This window comes from Hypanus sabinus, chromosome 8, assembly GCF_030144855.1.
Source record: "Hypanus sabinus isolate sHypSab1 chromosome 8, sHypSab1.hap1, whole genome shotgun sequence".
Classification (NCBI taxonomy): Eukaryota; Metazoa; Chordata; class Chondrichthyes; order Myliobatiformes; family Dasyatidae; genus Hypanus; species Hypanus sabinus.
The window spans coordinates 128633398-128656831 of NC_082713.1; the positions used below are offsets into that span (position 1 = coordinate 128633398).

Below are 23434 nucleotides of genomic sequence, written 5' to 3' on the forward strand. Positions count from 1 at the left end.
TTCCTTTTACAATAGATAATAAACTTTTACATAATTGGTTCCAAAAGGGGATTAAATATATAGGTGATTGTTTTGAAGGAGGTATATTGATGTCGTTTTATCAATTAAAAAATAAATATAAAATATCAAACAACACGCTTTTCTGTTATTTTCAATTAAAGGCTTATTTACAAGAAAAGCTGGGTCAAACAATGTTGTTGCCAAAACCTAGTGAAATAGAAATATTAATTCAAAAAGGAAAAATTAAAAAATTTACATCTTGTATGTACAATTTGATTCAAAAACAGACAATTAAATCAGGAATTCATAAATCAAGACAAAAATGGGAATCTGATTTGAATATTAAAATCGATGGAAAAAGCTGGTCAAGATTATGTTCTGATAGTATGATAAATACAATAAATGTTCAACTTAGATTAGTACAATATAATTTTTACATCAATTATATATAACACCACAGAAAATAAATAGATTAAATTAAAATATGTCTGACCAATGTTTTCGATGTAATCAAGAAATTGGAACTTTTTTACATTCTACTTGGTCTTGTTTTAAAATTCAATCATTTTGGATAAATCTAAGACTTTTATTGGTACTTCACCTCAGACTACACTAAAATGTACACCTGCCTAATAGGGGTCAAAAATAATGAGTGTTGCTTGCTGCACTGTTTGCAAGTGACTTTTCTATTGCCCTTGGTGGGTTAAATGACTGTGAAAGACATGATGAGGTGAGTTTAACAGGTGTCATTTGTTTATTAGCATAGATAACATTACTTACACTAGCTGGCCAGCTGCTAAGGAGCTACTGTATTGATGTCCTACGTGATGAGGCCAAAATCCCTGTAGACTTGATTAAAGTTGTAATAGAATAAAAAAAATGGCTCCATGATAATATAAGTACATATTTTAATGTCACTTTTCTGCATAAGACAATATAATAAGGATACACCTTATGCTTCTATTTCCTTTAGGAACCACAACGTATCAGGGAGGCTAATTGCAGGGGAGGCTGCTCAAGTGTTTCACAGTTCTTTTCAGGAGAAAACCAAAGTCTGTCTGACAGAAGGTTACTAGAGCTGAGGTGTACTTTACCTCTTTCATCGTTGAGCATAACCTGCCATTCCAGGTGTGTAAGCGCACAGGCAAGCTATTCAGGAAAATGTTTCCTGATTCAGATATGGGAAAAAACTATGCCTGCTCATCAACCAAGACAGCAGCTGTTGTAAATACGCCACTGGAACCTTAATGTTCAAAGGATCTGTACAAGTTCATCTGGACAGAAAAAAGGCCAAACAGTATTTTGGTTGATGAAAGTAATGATATCATGTGTGAGAAAGAATGTGCCATTTTAGCCAGGTACTATAATGAAACACAGGATAAAATAACAGTTGGATTTGTAGACATTTGTTAGACACTTGTGAATCTGATGTCTTGCAAAATTAGCAAATTCATTGACACAGACTGCTGTGAGGTTGAGACATCTGGCAAAATGCTCAAATCTGCCAAGCAAGCCACATCATAGTAGAAGAAAAGTTTGAAAAAGAAATCGAAAAGCTATTTACATTATTTATATGTGTGTGTAAATAGTTTCAATATGTGACCAAATAAATTGTTCTGTTCCTTCATAATCAAATATCCTGTATACATACACCCCTGGAGGTTGACGGGGGGGGGGGGGGGGGGAGCGGAGGATATGGGGGTTGCAGGGGGCAGGGGTGGTGGTGCTACCTCCTAGATCAGCACAGGTACAGGCCCTTCAGCTCTTGATGCTGTGCTGACCTATATATTCCTTTAAAAAAGTACTAAACTCACAATACCCCATTACCCTCCATTTTTCTTCCATCCATGTGCCTGTCCAAAAGGCTCTTAAATACCCCTAATGTTTTAGTCTCCACCACCATCCCTGGCAAGTCATTCCATGCATCCACAACCTGTGTAAAAAACTTACCCCGATTCATCCCCTAAACTTCCCCCCTTAACTTTGTACATAAGCCCTCTGCTGTTTGCTACTCGTGTCCTGGGAGACAGGTACTGGCTATCCACCCTATCTATGCCTCGCATAATCTTGTAGACCTCTGTCAAGTCCCCTCTCATTCTTCTACACTCCAAATAGAAGAGTCACAGCTCTGCTAACTTTACCTCATAAGACGAAGGGTCTCGGCCCAAAATGCCGACTATACTTCTTCCTATAGGTGCTGCCTGGCCTGCTGAGTTCTACCAACATTTTGTTTGAAATACCTTGATTTGCTTTCTACGGTAAAACTACAATTCCCATGAATGCACTGCGCTTGACTCCATTTTCATATGATGCAAGTTGGACTCCATTTCCCATGATGCCATCGCCCCACCCTCCGTTTCGCGGCGTTCCGGGTGCCGTCCGTGGGGGTGACGGTTTGGTTTTGGTGCTCGGGGATGGGTGAGGTGTTTGGATCCTCCTTGCTCGATCTGTAAGTGTCGGCACTGCGCGCACCAGTGAAACCTCCGCCATTCCCTTCCCCTATGGATAATCTTGTGGGGTACGTGTCCCCCCACCCCACCACCCTCAGCTCAGCGACCCGCACACCCCGTCCTCCCCTCCCTGATCTTCCACTTCCAATTCTTTGGCCGTTGCCACCTCAGATCCACCCTCTCTTGCCCATACCTCCTCCCTCTATGTGGTTGTCACATCACCCCAACTCTTTCAGCCACCTCCGACGTCCCTCCAACTCTCCTCCCCCTGCCCCTGTTTGTTTACCACCCTCCCCACACACATTTCTCCCTCCACCCCTCGTTGGCCGGGTGCCTGTAGTCAGAGAAACAATAAACGTTTAAGTCCTTTCATTGAAACTGATGCAGACCTGAAACGTTAAAGTATTTCTCTTACCGCAAGTACAGTCTAGCGGTTATTCTCTGACCTGTTGAACCTTTCCTGCTTAATAATTCAAATTTCCAGCTTCTTTGGTTCTCTGTCCTGTAGTTTCCCCCACCTCCGTCTTCTCTCCTTTTCCATACCCTGTTAGCCCATCGCCCCCACCCCTTCTGTGAATGTGATCTGTCTTCTATTCCCCAACTCGATGCATTTTTCACCTAGGTTTCTTTGCTGCGTTTGACTACCCATGCATCCACTTCTTACAACACTCACGTTGTTTTCTTTCCACCTTTTTCCTCTGCATATTGTTATTGTCCATCCTCGCTGGTTTGACATCTTTCAGCTGCGTTGTATATGTTGCAGTGGAGACTGGGTTGAACTATCAAGCAGAGGCAAAATCTAGAATGATTGTGACCTTTTGGCTTTATGATATAAGTTTGTGATGCAGAGAAGCTATAAAAGTAGTCCAGTGGTCCTTAAATTTTAATTCAAGCTGAAGGTTCAGTTCACTTTGGAACAGGGAGTTTTATCTTTTGTGAAGAATGACAAACCAGTATAATTCTGCTGCTTGACTGCAAAAAAAAGCCATAAAGATAATCAGTTTTATAATTAAAGACTTAGATAATTTGTCACAAACCAGGCTTTTGTATTCAACTAAGACTCCTGACATAATCATAATAAATGAACAAATCAGATCAAACTACTTATGGGTAATTGTGCTTCAAACATTATTAGAAGTATTAGAAGTATTTTTAGTCCTGTTAAAAGACTAAACCAGTACTTTAAAAAAAACAGTACAGCAGCTCTTCTACTCCCTTAGTCTGTGGAGATTCAGCATGTGGTGAACTACATGTACCTGTCTGGACCCCCCCACCCCCCATCCCGCTGACTGTTCTTGTGGCCCCTCCCACTGATTGTGGCTCCTCCCACAGACCCCTGTATAAAGGCGATTGAGGCCTGAGCCCGGCCCTCAGTCTCCAGGATGCAGTATGGCGGTCAACTACTGCTTGTTCTTTCTTCTAGTGAATAAAAAGCCGATATCTCACCTTCACATCTCAGAGAGCGTTATTGATGGTGCATCACAGCATGACATCTAAAACTTCAACAAACTTCTATAGATGTGTAGTGGACAGTTTATTGACTAGATGCATCGCAGCCTGATATGGAAACACCAATGCCTTTCAATGGAAAATACCCCTACAAAAAGTAGTGGATTCGGCCTAGTACATCATGTGTAAAGGTCCTCCCAACCATTGAGCACATGTACATGAAATGCTATCATAGGAAAGCAGCATCTATTATCTGAAATATCCACCACACGGGTCATGCTCTCTTCTCGCTGCTGCCATCAGGTAAAAGTGCTAGACCCTCTGGACTTGTAACACCAGGTCCAAGAACAGTTACTATCCCTCAACCATCAGGCTCCAGAGTAACACGGGATAGTTTGCCCCATTGTTGAAATGTTCCCACAATCAGTTATCTCACTTTCAAGGACCCTTTATCTCATATTCCTGTTACTTATTGCTGTTTATATTTGCATTTGCACAGTTTGTTGTCTTCTGCACTCTGAATAATCTTTCACTGATCCTGGTATAGTTACTATTCTGTAGATTTGCTGAGTATGCCCACTAGAAAACAAATCTCAGGTTTGACTATGGTGACATGTATGTACTTTGATATTTACTTGGAACATGAAGCAATGATGCAGTTTACAGAAAAATAAAGAAAAACACGTTAGGCTATTTGGGAGAGTTTAACTAAATAACAAATGTTACAAAAAAAACCAAAGCATTTCAGATGAACTTGGGAAAAGTCCATTTATTGAGAGGTCTGCCAGACTCCTCTGCTTCTATGTTCTATGCTTCTCTGCTTCATTCAGAAAGTTTGCTTCACCTTCCATATAATCTTATCCTGTCATATTTCTTTTTATTTTTAGATGTGTGTGCACTCTGGTAAAATCATTTTCTAGGTATGCTACTGAAGTGCAAAGTCTGCCACCAAATCTGAAAGACAAATTAATTAAAATAATGAGCTTGCAGGGAATTATTACAGATGAGAATATGAGTCAGGTGAGCAAACAACAATTTGTTTTACATAGTGAAGGTAACACTAAAGTTGTTCGATCCATTCTTGGTCAGCGGTTGATCATTCCTCTTATAATAACCTTTTTGCCTCTTGGGATTGCTGCTTTTGTATCAGACACGTATATTGTTCATATAGAACCATCCAGTGTAAATGACTTGGTGCCAGTGTCATTTTTAGAAACATGAAAACCCTTTAGGGATATAAGTAGTATCCCTTGATGCTGAATTTTGATAGCTGTGAAAAGAGTGGATGATGCATTTTAACCAAGCCTTTCATCCTTGTCCAACACCTGTGAACATCCTGAATTTCTAGTCATCTTAGCCGATTGTTATTAGTTGAGCAGTCTGGTTTCCTTTCTTCCAACTTATCTGTATAAATATTGCTTCTGACTAGTATGTTATTGTTAATTAAGTTTTCTGAATAAACACTTTCTAACACTTAGTGGTTAGCGTGACACTATTACATCTCAAGGCATCAATGTTTGGAGTTCAATTCTGATGCTGTCTGTAAGAAATTCATTTGTCCTTCCCGTGAGCACATTGGTTTTCTCCAGGTGCACTGGTTTCCTCCCACAGTCCAAAGATGTACTAGCTAGTAGGTTGATTGCTCTTTGTAAATTGTCCGGTGATTATGGTAGATTAAATAGGTAGGTCGCTGGGTGGTGTGGCTCCTGGGCCGGAAGGTCTGTAAATAAATAATCACTAAAATATTTTCAGTTTAACTTAATCAGTGCAGATCATTCTTATTGTTAGTTACAGATGTTGCTTAATTAACTTTTTCCAAGACTATTAACATGTGTATTGACATCAGATGCTTTGTTTACAGGTGTTACACCCAGGCCTCCAGAAACTGGATCTCCGTGACTGCAATATTACAGATCAAGGGTTGCTCATGCTTCAGATTTGCACTCAGCTGAGGGAAATTAATTTGAGTTCCACTGAATGCAAGCTCTCTATAACCTCTGAAGGTACTTCTGATAGCTCATTTTGAACACCATGATGGATTAAGGAATTAGAAGTGAAATAAGGCAACTACTCTTGCTACAAAATTCTGTATAATGTACAAAGGCAAGAGTGTGTAAAGGTTAAAATAAGTTAGCTAACACAAAGCAACTTTAAAATCATAAACTTCCAATTCTCAGAGGTAAATGGGGATGGAAATCAAATTATAATATTTCCATATGTGCCTCAGTAGTTACATGTTTTTATAATAGTCTAAGAACAGATTGCTTCATGGCATAATTATTACATGTTTTAGAAGGTTCCCAGCAAATAGGTTAGGTTCAGATATTATTAATGGGAGAAAAGGAAAAAGGTACAGCTCTTGTATAAAAAATTCAATGATTTTCTGAGACGTTTGGAATTCAGACCTGCTCCAATGCTCACAAAGAACAGGATGACAGCAAACTTGAGCTGATATAGTGTCTCCAGGCTAAGCAGAGGACACTATTGCCACATTACAAAGAGCATTTCAAATAATTGATGTTCATAGTGTTAAAACACTTGGAATATAAATAGTAATATACAATCAAAGTTAGACCTCACAAGTAATTAAGTTTATTGTTAGTAGTGGACAATTTTTGTAAACATTGCTTCAGGTCAAGATTCTTTTGGCATTGTACAACTTGTGCACTAATGATTGAAGATCATCACAGATTACATTTGACCAAGTTAGTGGAGTTATTTAAGTATCAGCAATTGAATCACACATGGACTTTTAAAAAGCTTTTTATAAAATATTTAATTAGAAAAGTTAGGAAAAATGAAGGCCATGAAATTAAACTGAGGAATGGATACAAAATTGGCTAAGGGGCAGAAAGCAGTGAGTAGCAGTGAAGAACTGTTTTTGAGGTGCCTCTATGTCAATTGGTGGGATCCCTCATGGTTGGTCTAACCACTTTTTAATAAATAATTATGAGCTGAATTGATATAAACCAAGTAATTTTAATGATTTCTTAAGAAACACAGATTTGGAAAAAGGAAGATGACATTAACACTTTTTTTTCTTTCCGTTGATACTGTCTGATCAGCTGGGATTTCTAGTATTTTATTGCCTATTATTTTATAATAGAGCATCATATACTTTTCTGCAGTTGTTTGGTCCATTTGCACTTCTCAGAACTTCTGCCTCGAAGATGTTCAGTATTTCCCTCTGGCTGAATTTGCATAATTTTTTCCATGTTCACTCTTAATTGGTTTAATTTTCTCTTTGTATTTGATGAGACATTTACCAAAACACATTTTCTAGCCATATCTCTTTACTTAGCAAATCTCTTCAGTTCAAAATTATTCTGTGTAGATTTCAGTTGAAATTCCTCCCTTTGCATTTTGGAATCCTTGCTTCCCTGCTTGATTTTGTTTTTGTTTTTGTATGCATTCTAGAAAAGTTTTTGACTAGAATCTTCAATGATCCATGATACTTTAAAAATTATTCAGTATTTCTCAAATTAAAGCCTTAAAGCCATGCACTAGAGCCTGCAGGCTCTTTATTTTCTCTACAACATCTCTGATCTTTTCCACCCAAAATGCTGGTGAAATGCAGCAGGCTAGGCAGCATCTATAACGAGAAGCACTGTCGATGTTTCGGGCCGAGACTCTTCGTCAGGACTGATGAAGGGTCTCGGCCCGAAACATCGACAGTGCTTCTCCTTACAGATGCTGCCTGGCCTGCTGCGTTCCACCAGCATTTTGTGTGTGTTGTTTTAATTTCCAACAACTGCAGATTTCCTCGTGTTTGCTCTCTGATCTTTTCCAGTCTGCAATTCCTTTTTATTGCTCTTCAGGCATCAGACATTGCAAAAGTCAAGATGTTCAAATGTCACTTTAGATATTCTTTTCCCTTTGACTGCCATCTTTTCTCCCAAACGTATCCTTTGCTTTTTTCACCATCCCTTTTTGACATAACCCTCTCCACTGAATAATCAGCATTTGGCAAAGGCCATAGCTTCATTCCATTACACTAGTACTTAAGTGTGTTTTGACTGTAGCACAACATTGAGCTCTTCTTCTGCCACCTTCACCTTTTACCCACTTTTGGCCCATGTGTTCGCTCCATGGAGTTGACCTTATCTTTCGACCTCAGAATTTTGATTCACTATCCTTGTAATCTTTCTAGATCTTTCCATGGAAAACCAATAATATGATATTGACTGACTCAATTCTTCCAGTATTCACTCACTCAAGCTTTCCTAATCTGAATGTAGTGCTCCATTCCCTGACACCTAATGCCAACTTTATTGTTAAACCCTCAGGTTATAGTGGTCTTCTTGTACTTTGCAGAAACCAACTTCTATCTTTCAGAGGTTGAACCTGAATTCTGACATTTCTTCATAACCCTTTTTGAGCCATTGTCACATTAAGCCATAGTTCCCCTTAAAGCAATTGACCTTATTTCCTCTGTCCTTCAGATCCTCCAACAACATAGTCTCACAATGAATTACAATGCATAAGCAGGACCTCTGGTTACTACAGCTTGTTCTCGTCCTGCAGAATGCACTTTTCCTACTTTGATTCTCCATTATCCAGCCTCTGCTGATCAAAACATGCATTCATTTTGTCAGTATCCACCATTCTAATAGTTTCTTGTCTCCTGACTCCCAGCACCTTCATTTTCAGCCCGGATATCTAATCCTTCCTAGACCCTAAAGCCCTTTCTTTGTAGTTAGATGAATGCCCAGCCCAATACCCATCATCAGAGTCCTTTCCCTGCCTGTTTAAACTTCCCACATTAAATAACTTCTGCTTTCAAAATAACAGAAAATGCTGGAAACACTAAGCAAGTCAAACAGCATCCATGAAGAAAAAAACAGAGTCAAAGATTTTGAGCAAGGATGCTCCATCAGAATTGGAAAAGTGAGAAAATAAACATTTGTTTTTAGTTTCCCATAAGTGGGAAAGGTGGAGAGAGAGAGAGAGAGAGAGAGAGAGAGAGAGAGAGCAGATAACATGTCTGTGTTAGGGTGTGAACCAAAGTTGTCATTGTAACAATTACTTTAAAAATAATACCTGCTGGACACGGTTGTTTACCTGATATTGTTAAATTCAAATCTGCAATTTTAATCACACTGTTTCTCTTATAGATCTGCTTGGCCTATTGAATGCTCTCTGCACTATTTTGTTTGGGTTCCCACCATCTCAAATTGTTTGTTCCAACTTCTTTGACTCCTCTAACTTCTCCCAAACAAAATGTGTTGCTGTGGGAATCTGTATGGATCCAAGATGTGTCTGATTCTGAGATGTGTAGAACATTCTCTATTTCAGACAGAATTGTGATCCTCCTTTTACTCTCTCATATTGATCACTATCTTGGTGCCATTTTTCATTTTGTCCTTAACCATTAAAAAAAATTGTTCTTTTGTTCATTTCCACCCTGATGTAATCTTGCATGTTAGCTCCATTTTCTATCTGTATTCTAGGAGGTAAGTTTATGGTTAGTATCTTCCATGCCAGAAATTCAAGAGAAGGGCTGAAATCAGTATGGTTGCTACTACGAAGGAGAAGATATTTGAGAAGCAAAAGATCCAAAGGATAAGTCACCTAGACTGGATGGACTATGCTCAGGGTCCTGAAAGCAGTAGCTGAAGAGGTTGTGGAAGACATTAGTAGTGATCTTTCAAGAATCTTAATGGTTGGATTGCAAGGGCAAGTTTTCATCCTTTGGCACCATTCCAGGCTCTAGTGATTTATTTCTTTTACAATAATAATAAATAAATACATCACTAGAGTCTGGAATAGTTCCAGAGGAATGATGTTGCCAATGTCACACCACCCTTTAAGAAGGAAGAGAGGCCAAAGTCAGGAAATTATTGTCTGGTTAGTCTGATTTCAGTGGTTGCTAAGATTTTAGACTCCATTTTAGGGTACTTAGGAGTATATGATTTTTTTTTAAAAGGCAGAAGTCTTTGAGGAAGTAGCAGACAAAAAAGACAAAGTTGGATAGTTTATCTGAATTTTCATAAGGCCGTGGTCAAGGTGCTACATGAGGCTGTTAAATGAAATAAAAGCCTGTGATGTTAGAGGTGTGGTACTAGCATTGATAGACGATTGTCTGACTGTCAGAAGGCAAAAAAAAGGGAGATAAAGGGGCCTTCTCAGGTTGACTCACGGTAACTAGTGGTGTTCCTAATGGTTAGTATTGGGTCTGCCACTTTTCACATTTTAAGTTTAACAATCTGAATGACTAAATTTATAGTTTTGAATCAAGTTTGTGGAGAAGCATGTAGATTTCAAGGAAGCAGAGCGTCTGCAGAAGGACAGCAAAATGCTAGAGGAGAAGTCAGGCAGCATATAAGGAGGGGAATAAACAATCAATGTTTTGGGCTGAGACCCTTCATTCCTGATGAAGGATCTCTGAAAACATCGACAGTTTATTCCCCTCCATAGATGCTAACTGATTTGTTGAATTCCTCCAGCATTTTGTGTGTCTTCCTCAAGATTTCCAGTATCTAACAAATCTTTTGCATGTAATTCAGACTCTCTAAGACCATAAGACACCGAGGCAGATACAGGCTACTTGACCCATTGAGTCTATTCCATCATTTCTGATTTATTATCCCTCTCAATCCCATTCTCTTGTCTTTTCTCTGTAACCTTTGATGCCCTTACTAATCTGGAATCTATTCAAAGATAACCAATGACTTGGCCACTGCAGCCATTTGTGGCAATGAATTCCACAGATCCGCCACACTCTGGCTAAAGAAATTCCTCCTCATCTCTGTTATACAGGGACGATCTTTTATTCTGAGGCTGTGCTCTAGTCCTAAACTCCCCATACTCTAAGAAACATCCTCACAGTGTCCACCTTATCTAAACCTTTCAGTATTCAATAGGTTTCAGTGGGAGCCTTGTCATTCTTTTAAACTCCGACAAGTTTAGGCCCAGTGCCATCAAACACTCCTCATACATTAATCCTTTCATTCCCAGGAACATTCTCCAATGCAAGCAAATCCCTTCTTAGATAAGGGGCCCAAAACTACTCTCAATATTGTCAATGATCAATGCCTTATAAACCCTCAGCATTATTTTCTTGCTTTCATATTACAGTCCTCTCGAAATAAATGCTAACATTGCATTTGCTTTCCTAAAGGGGACTCAACCTGCAAGTTAACCTTTAGGGAGTTCTGCACGAGGTCTCCCAAGTCCCTTTGCACCTTTAATTTCTGAACTTTGTTCCCCATTTAGAATATAGTCTATGCCCTTTTTCCTTGTAACAAAGTGCACAACCATACAGTTGCCTACACTGTATTCCAGCTGTCACTTTACCCATTCTCCTAATCTGTCCATGTCCTTCTGCAGACTCCCTACTTCCTCAACACTACTGAACCCCCCCCCACCACCATATATAATTGTATCATCTGCAAACTTGGCCACAAAACCATCAGTTCTGTCGTCTACATCATTGGCAGATGACATGATAAGAAGTGGTTGCAACACTGACCCATACGAAATAGCACTAGTCACGTGCAGCTATGCAAGAAATCTACACAGGCATCTATTTGATATTCACTCTATATCAAGGTACCAGAGCTAGGATTTAGTTTTTGTTTTGGGGATTATTGATGTTTTGCTCCCTTTGAAGCCTTTGATTATGTGGTTTTCTGCAGGTTTAAAAGTTATTGCTTCGTCCTGTCCCCACTTGTCAGAACTGTGCCTCAGAAGATGCCAGAATGTTTCAGATGAAGGGATTGTGGCCCTCGCACAACAATGCAGAATGCTACAGATAATCAACATCAGTGGCTGCTTAGGAATCACCGATGCCAGCTTGCAAGCACTGGGGAAGAACTGCAGGTTTCTGCACAGTGTTGATTTTTCAGCCACAAAGGTACACTGATACTAGTAATATAATATGTTCTTTATATTTTGTGTCCCCTCTTCTATTTCTTTATCCTTTCATAGCCCCTGCCCAGAGGGTAAGATGCCTTGGCTTGTTCAAACTGGTCAGAGTTGTACAGCACTGAAACATGCCCAACTTTCCATGCCAACCAAGATGTCTATCTGAGATTGACACATTTGCTTGAATTTTGTCCATGTTCCTCTGAGCATTTTCTAACCATGTACCTGTCCAATATCCTTTAAGCATTGTAATTGCATCTGTCTACGTAGCTTCCTCTGGTAGCTCGTTCCATGCAGCTCACTGAGTGGATAAAGTTATTCCTTGGATCCCTTAATAGTTCCCCTTAATAATATGGCCTCTAGTTTTGGACCCCTCCCACTTGGGGGGAAGGGGAGACTGTGACCATCCACTTTATTTGTGCCCCTCATGCTTTTAAATACTTCTATATGTCAGCCCACAGCCTTCGGCTCTCCAGGGAGGAAAAAGTCCCAGTTCATCCAGAATAGGAACTCAGCAGGTGAGGCAGCATCTATGGAAAGGAATGAACAGTTGATGTTTCAGACTGATGTCCTTCATCCAGCCTCTCAGCTGAAATTTGCTTTTTATCAGAACTTGTCATGGGTTGTGTAAAGTCATTACGGCGAAATCACATAAATAGATGTAATTAACCCCTAAACTGTAAGGGATAATTGACATAGTGATTTCTGATATTGGTTATGCTGTTCATATACAGTGGATTCAGGTTAATTGAGACACTTCAGGATCGATACATTTTGGCCCAGTTAAGCAGCTGCCCCAATTAAACAAAAGTTTCATGAAAGTAGTTAAACAGATATATAAAAAAGACAAACTGCTGTTTAACTAAGTAACAAATTATGTACTTAAATGAAATCAGAATAAATTAGATACTACCACTACAGTACTATAAAACTGTGCATTAGTTTCTTTTAGTTATTGATGGAGGAATTCATCCAGTGTATGCCACCATGTTTTTTTGATTGACTGTAAATGAACAAAATCAACATATACACCTAGAGCAGATAATGCACTGCTTCATAAAATACTTGTAATAATTACATCCTCTAAATCTTTATTTTCATTATAACATTCAAGATGATTGTTGATACCTTCAAATTCTTCTTGGTTCCTAACTTGTTGAAGTAGCAAAATCATTTCATTTTCACTCCTGGCCATTTCTGGGATCTCAAGCCTGAATTCTTGAAACTAGAGTGAACAAAACAGTTCTAAATTATCTTGCTGCTTATTTCTTGCCAACTATCAGTGACTTTAAAAAAACACTGCTTTTTGAACATAAACACGTGCAATACAAAGTAAAATTTATTATCAGACTACATACATGTTAGTACATACAACCCTGAGATTTTTTTTTCTGCAGGCATACTTGACAAATCTGTAAATGGGATCAATGGACAATAAATTGTGTAAATGCAGATAGAAACAAATAGCAATAAATAACAAGCATGAAGTAACAAGATAGAGTCCTTAAAGTAAGACCATTGGTTATGGGAACACCAGAAGTAAAATGAATGTAGTTATCCCCTTTTGCTTAAGAGCATGATGGTTTTGGGGTAGTAACTGTTCTTGAACCTGCTGGCGTGAGTCCTGAGGCAATTGTACCTTCTATCTGATGGCAGCAGCAAGAAGAGAGCATGGCCTAGATGGTGAGAATCTTTGGTGGATGCTGCTTTTCTATGGCAACTTCTCATATAGCTGTGCTTGATGTTTGGGAGGGTTTTACCCCCATGATGTACTGGGCTGAATCTTCTACCTTTTGTAGGATTTTCCGCTCAAAGGCATTGGTGTTCCCATACCAGGCTATATTGCAGTTAGTCAGCACACTTTCCACCATACATCTATATAAGTTTACGAGGGCTTTTGATGACATGCCAAATTTCTGCTGAGGAAGTAGAGGTGCTGTCGTGCTTTCTTTGCAAATATATTTATATGATGGGTACAGGACAGGTCCTCTGAGAGAGTGACATCCAGGAATTTAAAGGTCTGAAATGTCTGAGTAGCCAAGGACTACATTGCCGGTGTCTGTCAAGACAACCATAATGATAAATAGTTATGCATCTAGCCTCTGCCAAGTGTTGATGGAAATATTTGCAACATGTTACTGTTTTCCATCTGATAGTTGGTAAAGATAGGCTAGAGTTTGTTTTCTTCTGCCAACAAGTAATAAGTGGATAAAGTATTTCACTGGAGGTTTATTTATGGCGCAGTCCCAGTGACTATATGCATAATATACAACTTGTCAACACAGTAAATAAAGATTCTACTCCCTTAAGTTCAGGAGTTGTGCAGTCAATAGCAGTAAATCAAACATTGCTGTCTAGTGAAGACAAGTCTTAATTCTGCTGCACTGTGTTTATTTTATCCACCACAATAAACAAAAGTTACCATAGAACAATGAGGTCTATTTGTTGATGTCATGTGGACCTTGCATGCAATGTATAGACAGAAAGTCACACTGCCACATGATATCAGATAGAGCAGGTTATAAGCATGCTTCATCTGTCTGATTGTATTAGGTGAACCTTGCAAAATGACCCAGCAGATGTTCAGATTTATGCCTGTGTGCTGGATTTTATTTATTTAATTTTGCATAACTTCCCAATTGAATGAACATTCTTGCCATCACAAAGGGGGGAGAAAAGAAGGGAGGAGACATCAATCCAATATTTTATTCACCATTAGTCCCACATATGTCTTCCATCTTTGACTATCATCCATGATGGTCTTGCTATAGCCCACATAGAGTTGTCCTACATTGCTAAATCTGTGCCCAGTAGTGGTCCTGTAAACATTGAAGATGTTATATCTTTCACATTTTACCCTTTTCGCATTCCTGATTTACTTACAAGTTGCAGGTAGTGTCAGCTTGCTTCCTCACTTCCCTTAATGTACAGTTGCAAGGAAAAGTTTATGAACCCTTTGCAATTATGTATAGTTTCCATATAACCATATAAACAATTACAGCATTGGAAACAGGCCATCCTGGCCCTTCTAGTTCATGCCGAACGCTCACTCTCACCTAGTCCCACCTACCTGCACTCAGCCCATAACCCTCCATTTCTTTCCTGTCCATATACCTATCCAATTTTTTTTTAATGACAAAATCAAACCTGCCTCTACCATTTCTTTTGGAAGTTTCCTGCATTAATTACTCATAAAATGTGGTCTGATCTTTATTCAAGTCAGAATAATAGACAGCCACCATCTACCTAAACTAATAGCACAAACAATTGTACTACTACTTGTCAATACTGAGAACACTATTTAAACAATCACACTTAGTTCAAAAGTGTATGTGAACCTCTGGAGTGATGCCTTCCACAAAAGCCTTTTGTAGTCGAATGTTCCAATCAATGAGATGAGATTGAAAGTGTGGGTCATAGAGGTACCCTGACCTGTTTTTTTCAAAAAAAGACACACACAGTCAGGTTACTGACAGAGCCTGCTCTTCTAAAAAAAAAGATCTGTTTATGTGCACCTGTGGTGAACTACATATATCTGTCTGGGCACGCCCCCCCCCCCCCCACGGCTGACTGCTCCTGTGGCTCCTCCCACAGACCCCTGTATAAAGGCGATCGGAGGCACTGCTCCTCCCTCAGTCTCCAGGATGTTGTGTGGTGGTCTCTTGCTGCTGATAGTGCTCTTTCAGCTAATAAAAGCCTATCCCTCACCTCACGTCTCCGAGAGTTATTGATGGTGCATCAGCACCATGCCTCAATCAAAACAACTTTCAGTGGACCTTAGCAGAAGAATTGTACAGATGCATGAAGCTACAAATTGCTACAAAAGCGTTTCTAAAGCCTTGAGTGTTCATCAGTTCACAGTAAGAGAAATTGTTTACAAATGGAAGAAATTCAGTACTATTGCTACTCTTCTAGGAGTGGGCATCCTGCAAAGATCACAAAACTGCAAATGTTCACAAAAGACGAACAAAGCACAACTCCGTAGCACACGAGTGTCAATTGTAAACTGACTGACAAAAACCTGCGACGCACTACTGATGCAGACGCTTGGTGCCTCAGGATCAAACAAGTAACAAACGTGTATTGAACAGTTAGGGAACGACCGCAGAACAAAAGGTTCTTCTTTCCTAGTTTGACTCATTGAATATTTTTTAAGATTGAAAACAGATTAATGTGAAAGAAGATAATATTCACCAAAAGATGTGCAGCAACAATAAAATCGCTAAAAATAATTAAGTTTTAGATTTATTCTCAGTAAAACCCATTTCTAGCTCTAAACTACATGAATTCCTGTTATAGATCTTTTTTTTCCTATGAATCGGTTTTTGGTTAATACTCTTTGCATGAGTAGGCTTACTTTTTTATTATTATCACTGGGGTGCAATGCACCACTTCTAATCATCCAATACGCCACAGGTTGACAATCCCTGGTTTAGATGGATTGTGTCTGCTATTGTGATTTAGATGAAGATCAAACCACATTTTATAAATAACTAATGCAGAAAACCAGGTTCACAAAAGGGTTCACAAACTTTTTCTTCCAACTGTAAGCTTACCTTTGTAACTTGCCATTTGAGATGCTTCTTGAGAAGGAAGTGCAGCAACAGCAAATTAGCGATGAAGAAAATTTGTTGTCGCACTCAGAGCCATCTCCTTTCTCATCTGTCTTGATACATCTCATTGCAGAACACATTGAAGGATTCTATTTATTTAAATGAACTGCATACAAGTAGTATTTTTAGCACCTGACTCAAGCTGTGGAAGCATAGGGAGTCAATATTTCGAGTTGAAACCCTGTATCAGTACTGTGCCTCTGTCAATGCTACCTGAACCACTGACTTTCTGAAGCAGTTTGCTTTTGGTTCAGGTTTCAGCATCTGCAGTTTCTTATCCCCTCATTAAAATATAGCACTCTTTAATACATAGGGAGGTGTTTTGAGTTTTATTCAGGAGTTTAAAAGAAGCAGCAGCAGTTTTAAATTTGGCTTCCTCTTGTGTGATTGCTTTGTTTGGACATTTGAGTTTGTATCATATAACCATATAAATGATTTTGGACTGCCTGAAGATAAAAATCAAGTAAAACAAAGAGCAAATCAAAAAAAAATCATCATCAATGAATCATTATGAATGTCTCCAGCTAAACTAAGAAGAATGTCCTAGAGAAAAGAAACAACAAAGACTGTTCCTCAGGCACACAGAACTCTAGGAATCCACTGTAAAGTATAAAAATGTTGCAAATTGTATAAAGCAAAATGCTCAGAATTTGATTACCAGTTCTTGATAGTTTATTCTCAGTTATTTTGCATCAAAACTTTTGTTGCAAATATTGCTTACTGTTTTAATTGTTGTCTCATTACTAACCATGTGTTTGAAGTTCATAATTGTCTACATTAAAATAACTTAGTGAGCAATGCATAAATGTTTTAAAACATCAATAGATCTCAGCCTTAAAAATGCATTTTAAAGGATAAAAATGATTAAATGTAATTACTTCTGCAACAGCTCAAATTTAAGAGCCATTCAGATTTAATAGATAATGAATAAGACAACTGTCCTTTTTTTCCCTATTTGAGATAAACTATGAGCTGCAACATTGCACAAACTCACCCATTTATCTTTAATACATGATATTTGTAGCTTGTGGCTTTTTGAAGTTATGCAAATATACTTTGGAAATTTTTTTTTACTAAATTGTACAATCATTAATTGTTTTGAAATTGTTTCCATGTATGACAATTAATGATGCTGCCTTGTTATACTGTTGCATTGTTAGAGAAGTCATGGTTATGAGCATCAGGTGCTTTAAAATGCAGAAGTGATTGTAACTTCTTGAAGATCAAAGGAACTTTATTATCAAAGTATGTGTATGTCACCATATATTACCCCGAGATTCATGTTCTTATGGGCATTCACATCAGAAGAAAGAAATTCAAGATTTTAAGTGGAAAAACTACACACAGACTGTCAAACAACCACTGTGCAAGTCAAGAGAAACTATGAAAATGTAATAAGACATAATAATGATAGTAAAATAGTAAATAAATAATTCTGAGAACATGAGTTGTAGAGTCCTTGAAAGTAAGTCCATATGAATCCATTCATTGTTCAGGTGAATAAAGTTATTCACATCGATTCAGGAGCCTTATGGTTGAAGGGCTACAACTGTTCCTTAACCTAGTAGTATAGCGACCCAAAATTCCTGTACCTCCTTCCCAACGGCAGCAACAAGAAGAGCACGTGGCTTGGATCGTGGGGTTCCTTGTGGCAGAACTCTCTGTAGATGTGCTCAATGGTGGAGGACTTCTCCTGTGATGGACAGGTTGTATCAACTACTTTTTTGGCTTTTCTATTCTTGGACACTGGTTAGTGTTAGTGGCTGTGATACATCCAGTCAGGATGCTCTCCACTGTGCATCTATAGAAATTTGTCAAAATTTTAGATGACATGCCGAATCTGCACAAACTACTGTTTGGGGCATTTTACAAACTCTTAGATAGCACATGGCTGATAGAAAAAGTGGAGGGTTATGTTGGAGGGAAGGATCAGATTGATCTTGGAGTAGGTTAAAAGTTCAGCACAACATTGCGGGTCAAAAGGACTGTACTATGCTGTAATATTCTATGTTCTATATTTGGAGTACTGATGAGCTCAGTCAGTAAGTAGGTTAAGTGAATATAATTTGGCTGGTACACAAAATTGGTAGTAATAAAACCCAATGATAGATTTAAATTAACATATGCATTGTTACCTGACTTGGGAATAAATTGTAATTGTTTCCCTATAGCACCCCAAAGTAATACTTAATATATTTGTTTGAAGAAGTGCATGTCAGCATTTATTATCCATCCCTAGTTAGCCTTGAACTAATGAGGCAGTTTACCAGTGATCTAGATGAATTTGGAGTTATCAACATGACAAACTGAATAATGATGACAGATTTCCTTCCCTGAGAGCCTTTACTAAATCAGATGGTTTTGTTTTTACCATCTGGTAGTTTCATAATTAGTAATTCTGACCTAATTATTAATTTAGTTATAGATAATTTAACTCTTTGGTTTAATAACAAATTAATTTGAGGGACATGGGTTGGTGTAATGGGAATATACCTTATTAAAATGCTATGGCTTCTGAGTCTCCTCGACCCTGTTGCAAACAAAACTTATAAACAAAATGTCTTTATTTTTGTTTAATTTGAACATGCTCTGAATAGCTTTAAATATATTCAAGATGGAGAAGAGACCATATGACTATCCAGGTGACTATCCAGCAAGTGGCAAATAATGTGTTCACTGTGCAGTTGCTGTGAGTAATGGAATGCACAAATGGCCATTGGTGACTGATTGAAGGTGGCTAGACACATATGAAACCAGAGTTGGTAGTCCCACAAAATATCAAATGTTACGGAGATGAAGCACAGAAAAATAAATTTGACTAGCAAGATATTAGTTCAATGAGTTTGAAATTGGCTTCGTGGTTTTACCAGTGACCCAATGGGTTTTGTCCAAAGCATTGCTGCATCAATCAAACCAACAAAGTTCTCTTCAGTCTGTGCAGGGGTAGCTCATGTACAGTTGCATGGGGTGATGGGGAATAACTTACATAAAGAAACAGGAGTCAAGAATCTATTTACACTAATCATTAGACTAAGGCCTGGGATAAAAGGATTTTCCTGTAACAAGGGACTAAATTTATTAGATCTGTATTCTTTGGAGTATAGCACAGTGAGGAGCATGACAGGGTCAATGTCAGGATATTTCCACTACGGGCAGAATCTCGAACAGTGATGTGATTGCCAAGTTAAGGAACAGTCATTTAAATTTGAGGTGAATAGGAACAACTTCTCACAGAAGGTGATGAATTAATGGAATTCTCTACCCTGGGTAATTGTGGAGACAGGATCATTTATTTATTTTTTATTTATTTAAAGATATAGCACGGTAATAGATTCTTCTGGCCCAATAAGCCTATGCTGCCCAATTATACCCATGTGACCAATTAACCTACTAACTTGCATATCTTTGGAATATGGGAGGAAACTGGAGTACCCGGGGAAATAACTTGCACAATTACACAGAAAGCATACTAGCTACTTACAATGGGATTGAACCGGGTTGTTAGCGCTATAATATTACGCTAAATGCTACACTACCATGCCACCCTACATAATTGGAGGTGTTTAAAGAGGTGTGTTAATAGATTTTGGAAATAGGAAGAGTTTGGGAATATGGAGAACTAGCGCAGAAGAGGAAAGGAGGCTTGGAGCAGATCGTATATAGTAGACTGGTTGGGCAAGTTTGAGGGGATAAGTTACCTCCAACACTTAGTTTCTTCTTTCATTCTCATATCTGATTCCTGCCATGTGGACAGCAAATGACAACCATATTGAGCTTGACTTCGATGTCCTTTTCTCTTCTGGAGTCTGAGACTGCTGATCATCAACGTTTACATTCAAACCATGCCTTTTGAGAGTGGTTGCTCCCTAGGGAAGTTTATCAAGTAAGAAATCTGTGCATTCACAAAGAAAAGCAGATCAGTGACCATTACTCTTTGATAATCTCAATAGTATAATAATAATAATAAACATCAGAAAAACAGGAGGTGGGATCAAGTTCCAGTGTGGCCAGGTATTCCACAGGAACCACTCCCAACTATGCATCTTCAACTTCCATATCTTCACATCCGAGTGTGAAAAATAGAAACATGCTGGAAGCTAGATTTCACAATGCTCTGATTCTAGCTCTTTGGCTTTACATCAGCTAGGCAACCTCATTTGTTTGAATTGAGCCATGGACTTTGATTTAAAAAGGTAAATTCAGGTTAAGTATTTCTATATTCTTTATTATGTATACAAAATAATACATTATAAAGTAGTTGTGCATGTAAAATAATGCTTATACAGTATATGTATTCAAGATCATTTAATGTAATTTCCAGTATGTGTGTAAAGTAGCAAAAGCCAAAAGCATTAAAAGCATTAAAAGCCGTTAAAGCATTATTGGGTATGTCACACAAAGGTCTGTTGTCTAAGACAGGATGCCATTTATGGTACGTTGTGCTTCAGAACAGCAAGGCCTTGAGTACAGTAGATCTCACAGGTGCTACATTAAGTAACAGCAGACATGGAATAAACCCAGGCAGCATATACAGGCTAAAGATCAAATCCATCCCATTCTCTGTAAGAATATACAGAACCTTTCACGTTGTCTGTAAGGCACATGCACATTCTACAGTACATTCAAGAACTTTTAGGACCACTCCTGTTTTACAACTAGTTTCAAACCATGCTTTCTCACAGCATTATTAATCATCATTTCTCTTTTAACTTGTCAGGTTTCTGATGCTGGTGTTATTGGGTTGGTGAATGGAGTGTGTTCACAGAATTTAAAAGTAAGTTGTTTCTGTGCTCATGATTCTGTATGAATTTATCCATATCAAGGTTTTCTCTCTCTTACATTTGACAACTCTGGGTTGCAAAAATATGTGGAGCATTTAGTCTTACAGTAATCTGTGTTGCAATTGGACGTGACTAGGTTAGCTACTCAAAAGCAATGAACTCTGTTTTTCAGCTCTTTTGATTGGACTTGAAGAGGAGGGAAATCTGCGGAGACAGGGAGGAGTGGGTAGTAGCCTGATCCAGAACAAAGTGACAATGATGACAATTGGAATATTTTGAGCAGTGTACAGGAAGGGAGAGGAAGCTGAGGAAGAACCGTAGATAGCGAGGAAAAGAATGATGGCATTGGAGAATTTTAATCCAGCTCTAAAATCTAATCTTCTCTAAAATTACTATTTTGTTTAGGTTTCAGTCATGGTACTATTTTTAATTTCGGATTTCAGAAGGTTTTGAATTTCTGTAATTTAGATAAACCTAAACTGAGTGCACATTTGTTGTCGGCACAGATAATTAACAGCACCATTAGAAAATTTGGGTTTCACGAAGATGAGTGGTGACGCAGAAGCTATCTTCATTTAATTTGAAATACAACGCATTTATAGTGTGTTCAAAAGGAAAATTACTGAAAAAATTTGCTACAGTAAAATGCCTGAGCTGGGGAAACTCGGTAGGTCAGGCAGCACTGGTGGAGAGAGAAACATTTCAGGTCACTGACTATTCATCATATGAGTGTTGCCAGCATTTCCTAGCTTTATTTCAGATTTCAATTGTCTGCACCATTTTGCTTTTCAAAGTGCCCACGCTTGCTTACCTGATTGTAAGAATGTATGTAGTGATATGTAACTGTTCTAAAGACAGCACAATAGTTTTATTGCCAAGTCACATTGTTAGACTTGCTGCTTTGTCAGACATCCCATGTTTCAGAAGAGAAGTTAGAGAGAAATGTTCCCTTGTTACTATTGTTCGGATGAATATTCATGATATTTGTAAATTAGGACATTATTTTAGACAATTTCCTTACAACTGCTGTTTATTAACTTTTGCTCCATGCAAAAAATAGATTTCTGAATTTGTGAATTTGAACAATAACCATAGCAGCTAAAAATAATTCTCCCCGCCTTTGCAACATCGCTTGAAAATTAGCAGGTTGTAGACCGATGCTGGTCTGGCAACAGTAAGAGAATTTCACTTATTCTAAATTTAATGTGAGGATACCTTTTCTTTAGGAGATTCATATGGATCGTTGTGTGAACCTGACAGATGAAGCAGTGGAAAATGTGCTCATTTTCTGTCCCCATATTTTCATTCTTCTTTTCCATGGTTGCCCACTTATCACAGGTGAGTTGGAACACAATTAGCCTTATGCATATGCTTTTTATTTTGTTGATTGCATCATCTCAGTTTGAAATACAAGACAAAGTCAATGTCTCACTGAGGACATGACATATTCTGCTTGATATTCAGCTATGCAATAGTATCCTAGACAGTCTCTGGACCTGCTAAGTTAGGTAACCTCTTCTCGACAATTGCATCCCTCTGATCTGGACAAGAGGGAAAAAAAATTACCTGCTACACCCTCGTTTCTGAGATTTGTAAGTGCTGCCTGCAAGCCTTGTATCTAAGTTTTAATCATCTGAAGAGGTAATATCCTTTTCTCAGCTCATGCTCATACATACATGAGCTATTGTCACTATCAATGGGGAGAGGGAATCCTGGCTTATTTTTCTTCACCTGGGACAAGAACACGATTGAGTGCAGCTTGGATGCCTCCCAAAATCAGTGAGGCTACTCGCACTCAGCCCAGGCTCTAGGGCAAGGGGCTTCTGTGTGAGGTACTGGATGTTACTGGCAGTTGTTGAATCAGTATTGGGATTTTCAAGAGACACCAAAAACATTAGCGAAGGGACGTAACTGCTCTCTTCAAGTGTGCTACACTTTTCTGTTTTCAGATCGTTCAAGAGAAGCTCTGGAACAATTAGCCTACCCCAACCAAATGAAGCAAGTGACATGGACTGTTTACTGAATTTTTTTTAAACCTTTGTTTAATAGATGGTAATTAACGTGTTCTGTAATTTTCATGCACTACCAACAGTTGCTCTGAACATTTGTGACTAGGTAATTATAAATTAATTATTTTTATTTAACTTGCTGACCACAGTATAGAATTTATCTTTATGTGGAATGTTGCATTTAGTTGTATGCAATATTGGTGTTACCATTGCTTTGGTGTGATGTACTGGTAAAATAAATTTGAATCTACTTGAAATCTTTGGAT

At 38.3% G+C, this 23434-nt stretch overlaps 2 protein-coding genes across 6 annotated transcripts in view; one reads left to right on the plus strand and one right to left on the minus strand.

Moving 5' to 3' along the window:
* The first annotated feature begins 1831 nt into the window (after positions 1 to 1831).
* amn1 (antagonist of mitotic exit network 1 homolog (S. cerevisiae)) lies at positions 1832 to 23425 on the plus strand. The gene is made up of 7 exons (XM_059977797.1): positions 1832 to 2449; positions 4787 to 4919; positions 5761 to 5902; positions 11537 to 11754; positions 21096 to 21152; positions 22386 to 22497; positions 23109 to 23425. The coding sequence occupies exons 1-7, from the start codon at positions 2415 to 2417 to the stop codon at positions 23180 to 23182; spliced, it is 771 nt and encodes a 256-aa protein (XP_059833780.1). The 5' UTR covers positions 1832 to 2414; the 3' UTR covers positions 23183 to 23425.
* Positions 3404 to 23434, minus strand: part of etfbkmt (electron transfer flavoprotein subunit beta lysine methyltransferase) — a 49085-nt gene continuing 29054 nt past the window's right edge. The window contains exons 4-6 of one of the 5 annotated variants that reach the window (XR_009513650.1): positions 20077 to 20270; positions 12894 to 12990; positions 3404 to 3422 (exon numbers count right to left, since the gene is read on the minus strand). Coding sequence is in view for 2 of the 5 variants with exons in the window: in XM_059977802.1 (XP_059833785.1) it covers positions 12971 to 12990; positions 13124 to 13177 (74 nt within the window). In the remaining 3 variants the exon portion in view is untranslated. The other 4 variants (XR_009513649.1, XR_009513648.1, XM_059977802.1 and 1 more) reach the window with 4 other exon arrangements.

Coding starts and splice junctions, on each gene's coding strand:
- amn1 (XM_059977797.1), top strand. CDS start 2,415: ATGGGTGAGGTGTTTGGATCCTCCTTGCTCGATCT. Junction 11,755..21,095: donor TTGATTTTTCAGCCACAAAG/GTACACTGATAC, acceptor TTAACTTGTCAG/GTTTCTGATGCTGGTGTTAT. Junction 21,153..22,385: donor TGTGTTCACAGAATTTAAAA/GTAAGTTGTTTC, acceptor CCTTTTCTTTAG/GAGATTCATATGGATCGTTG.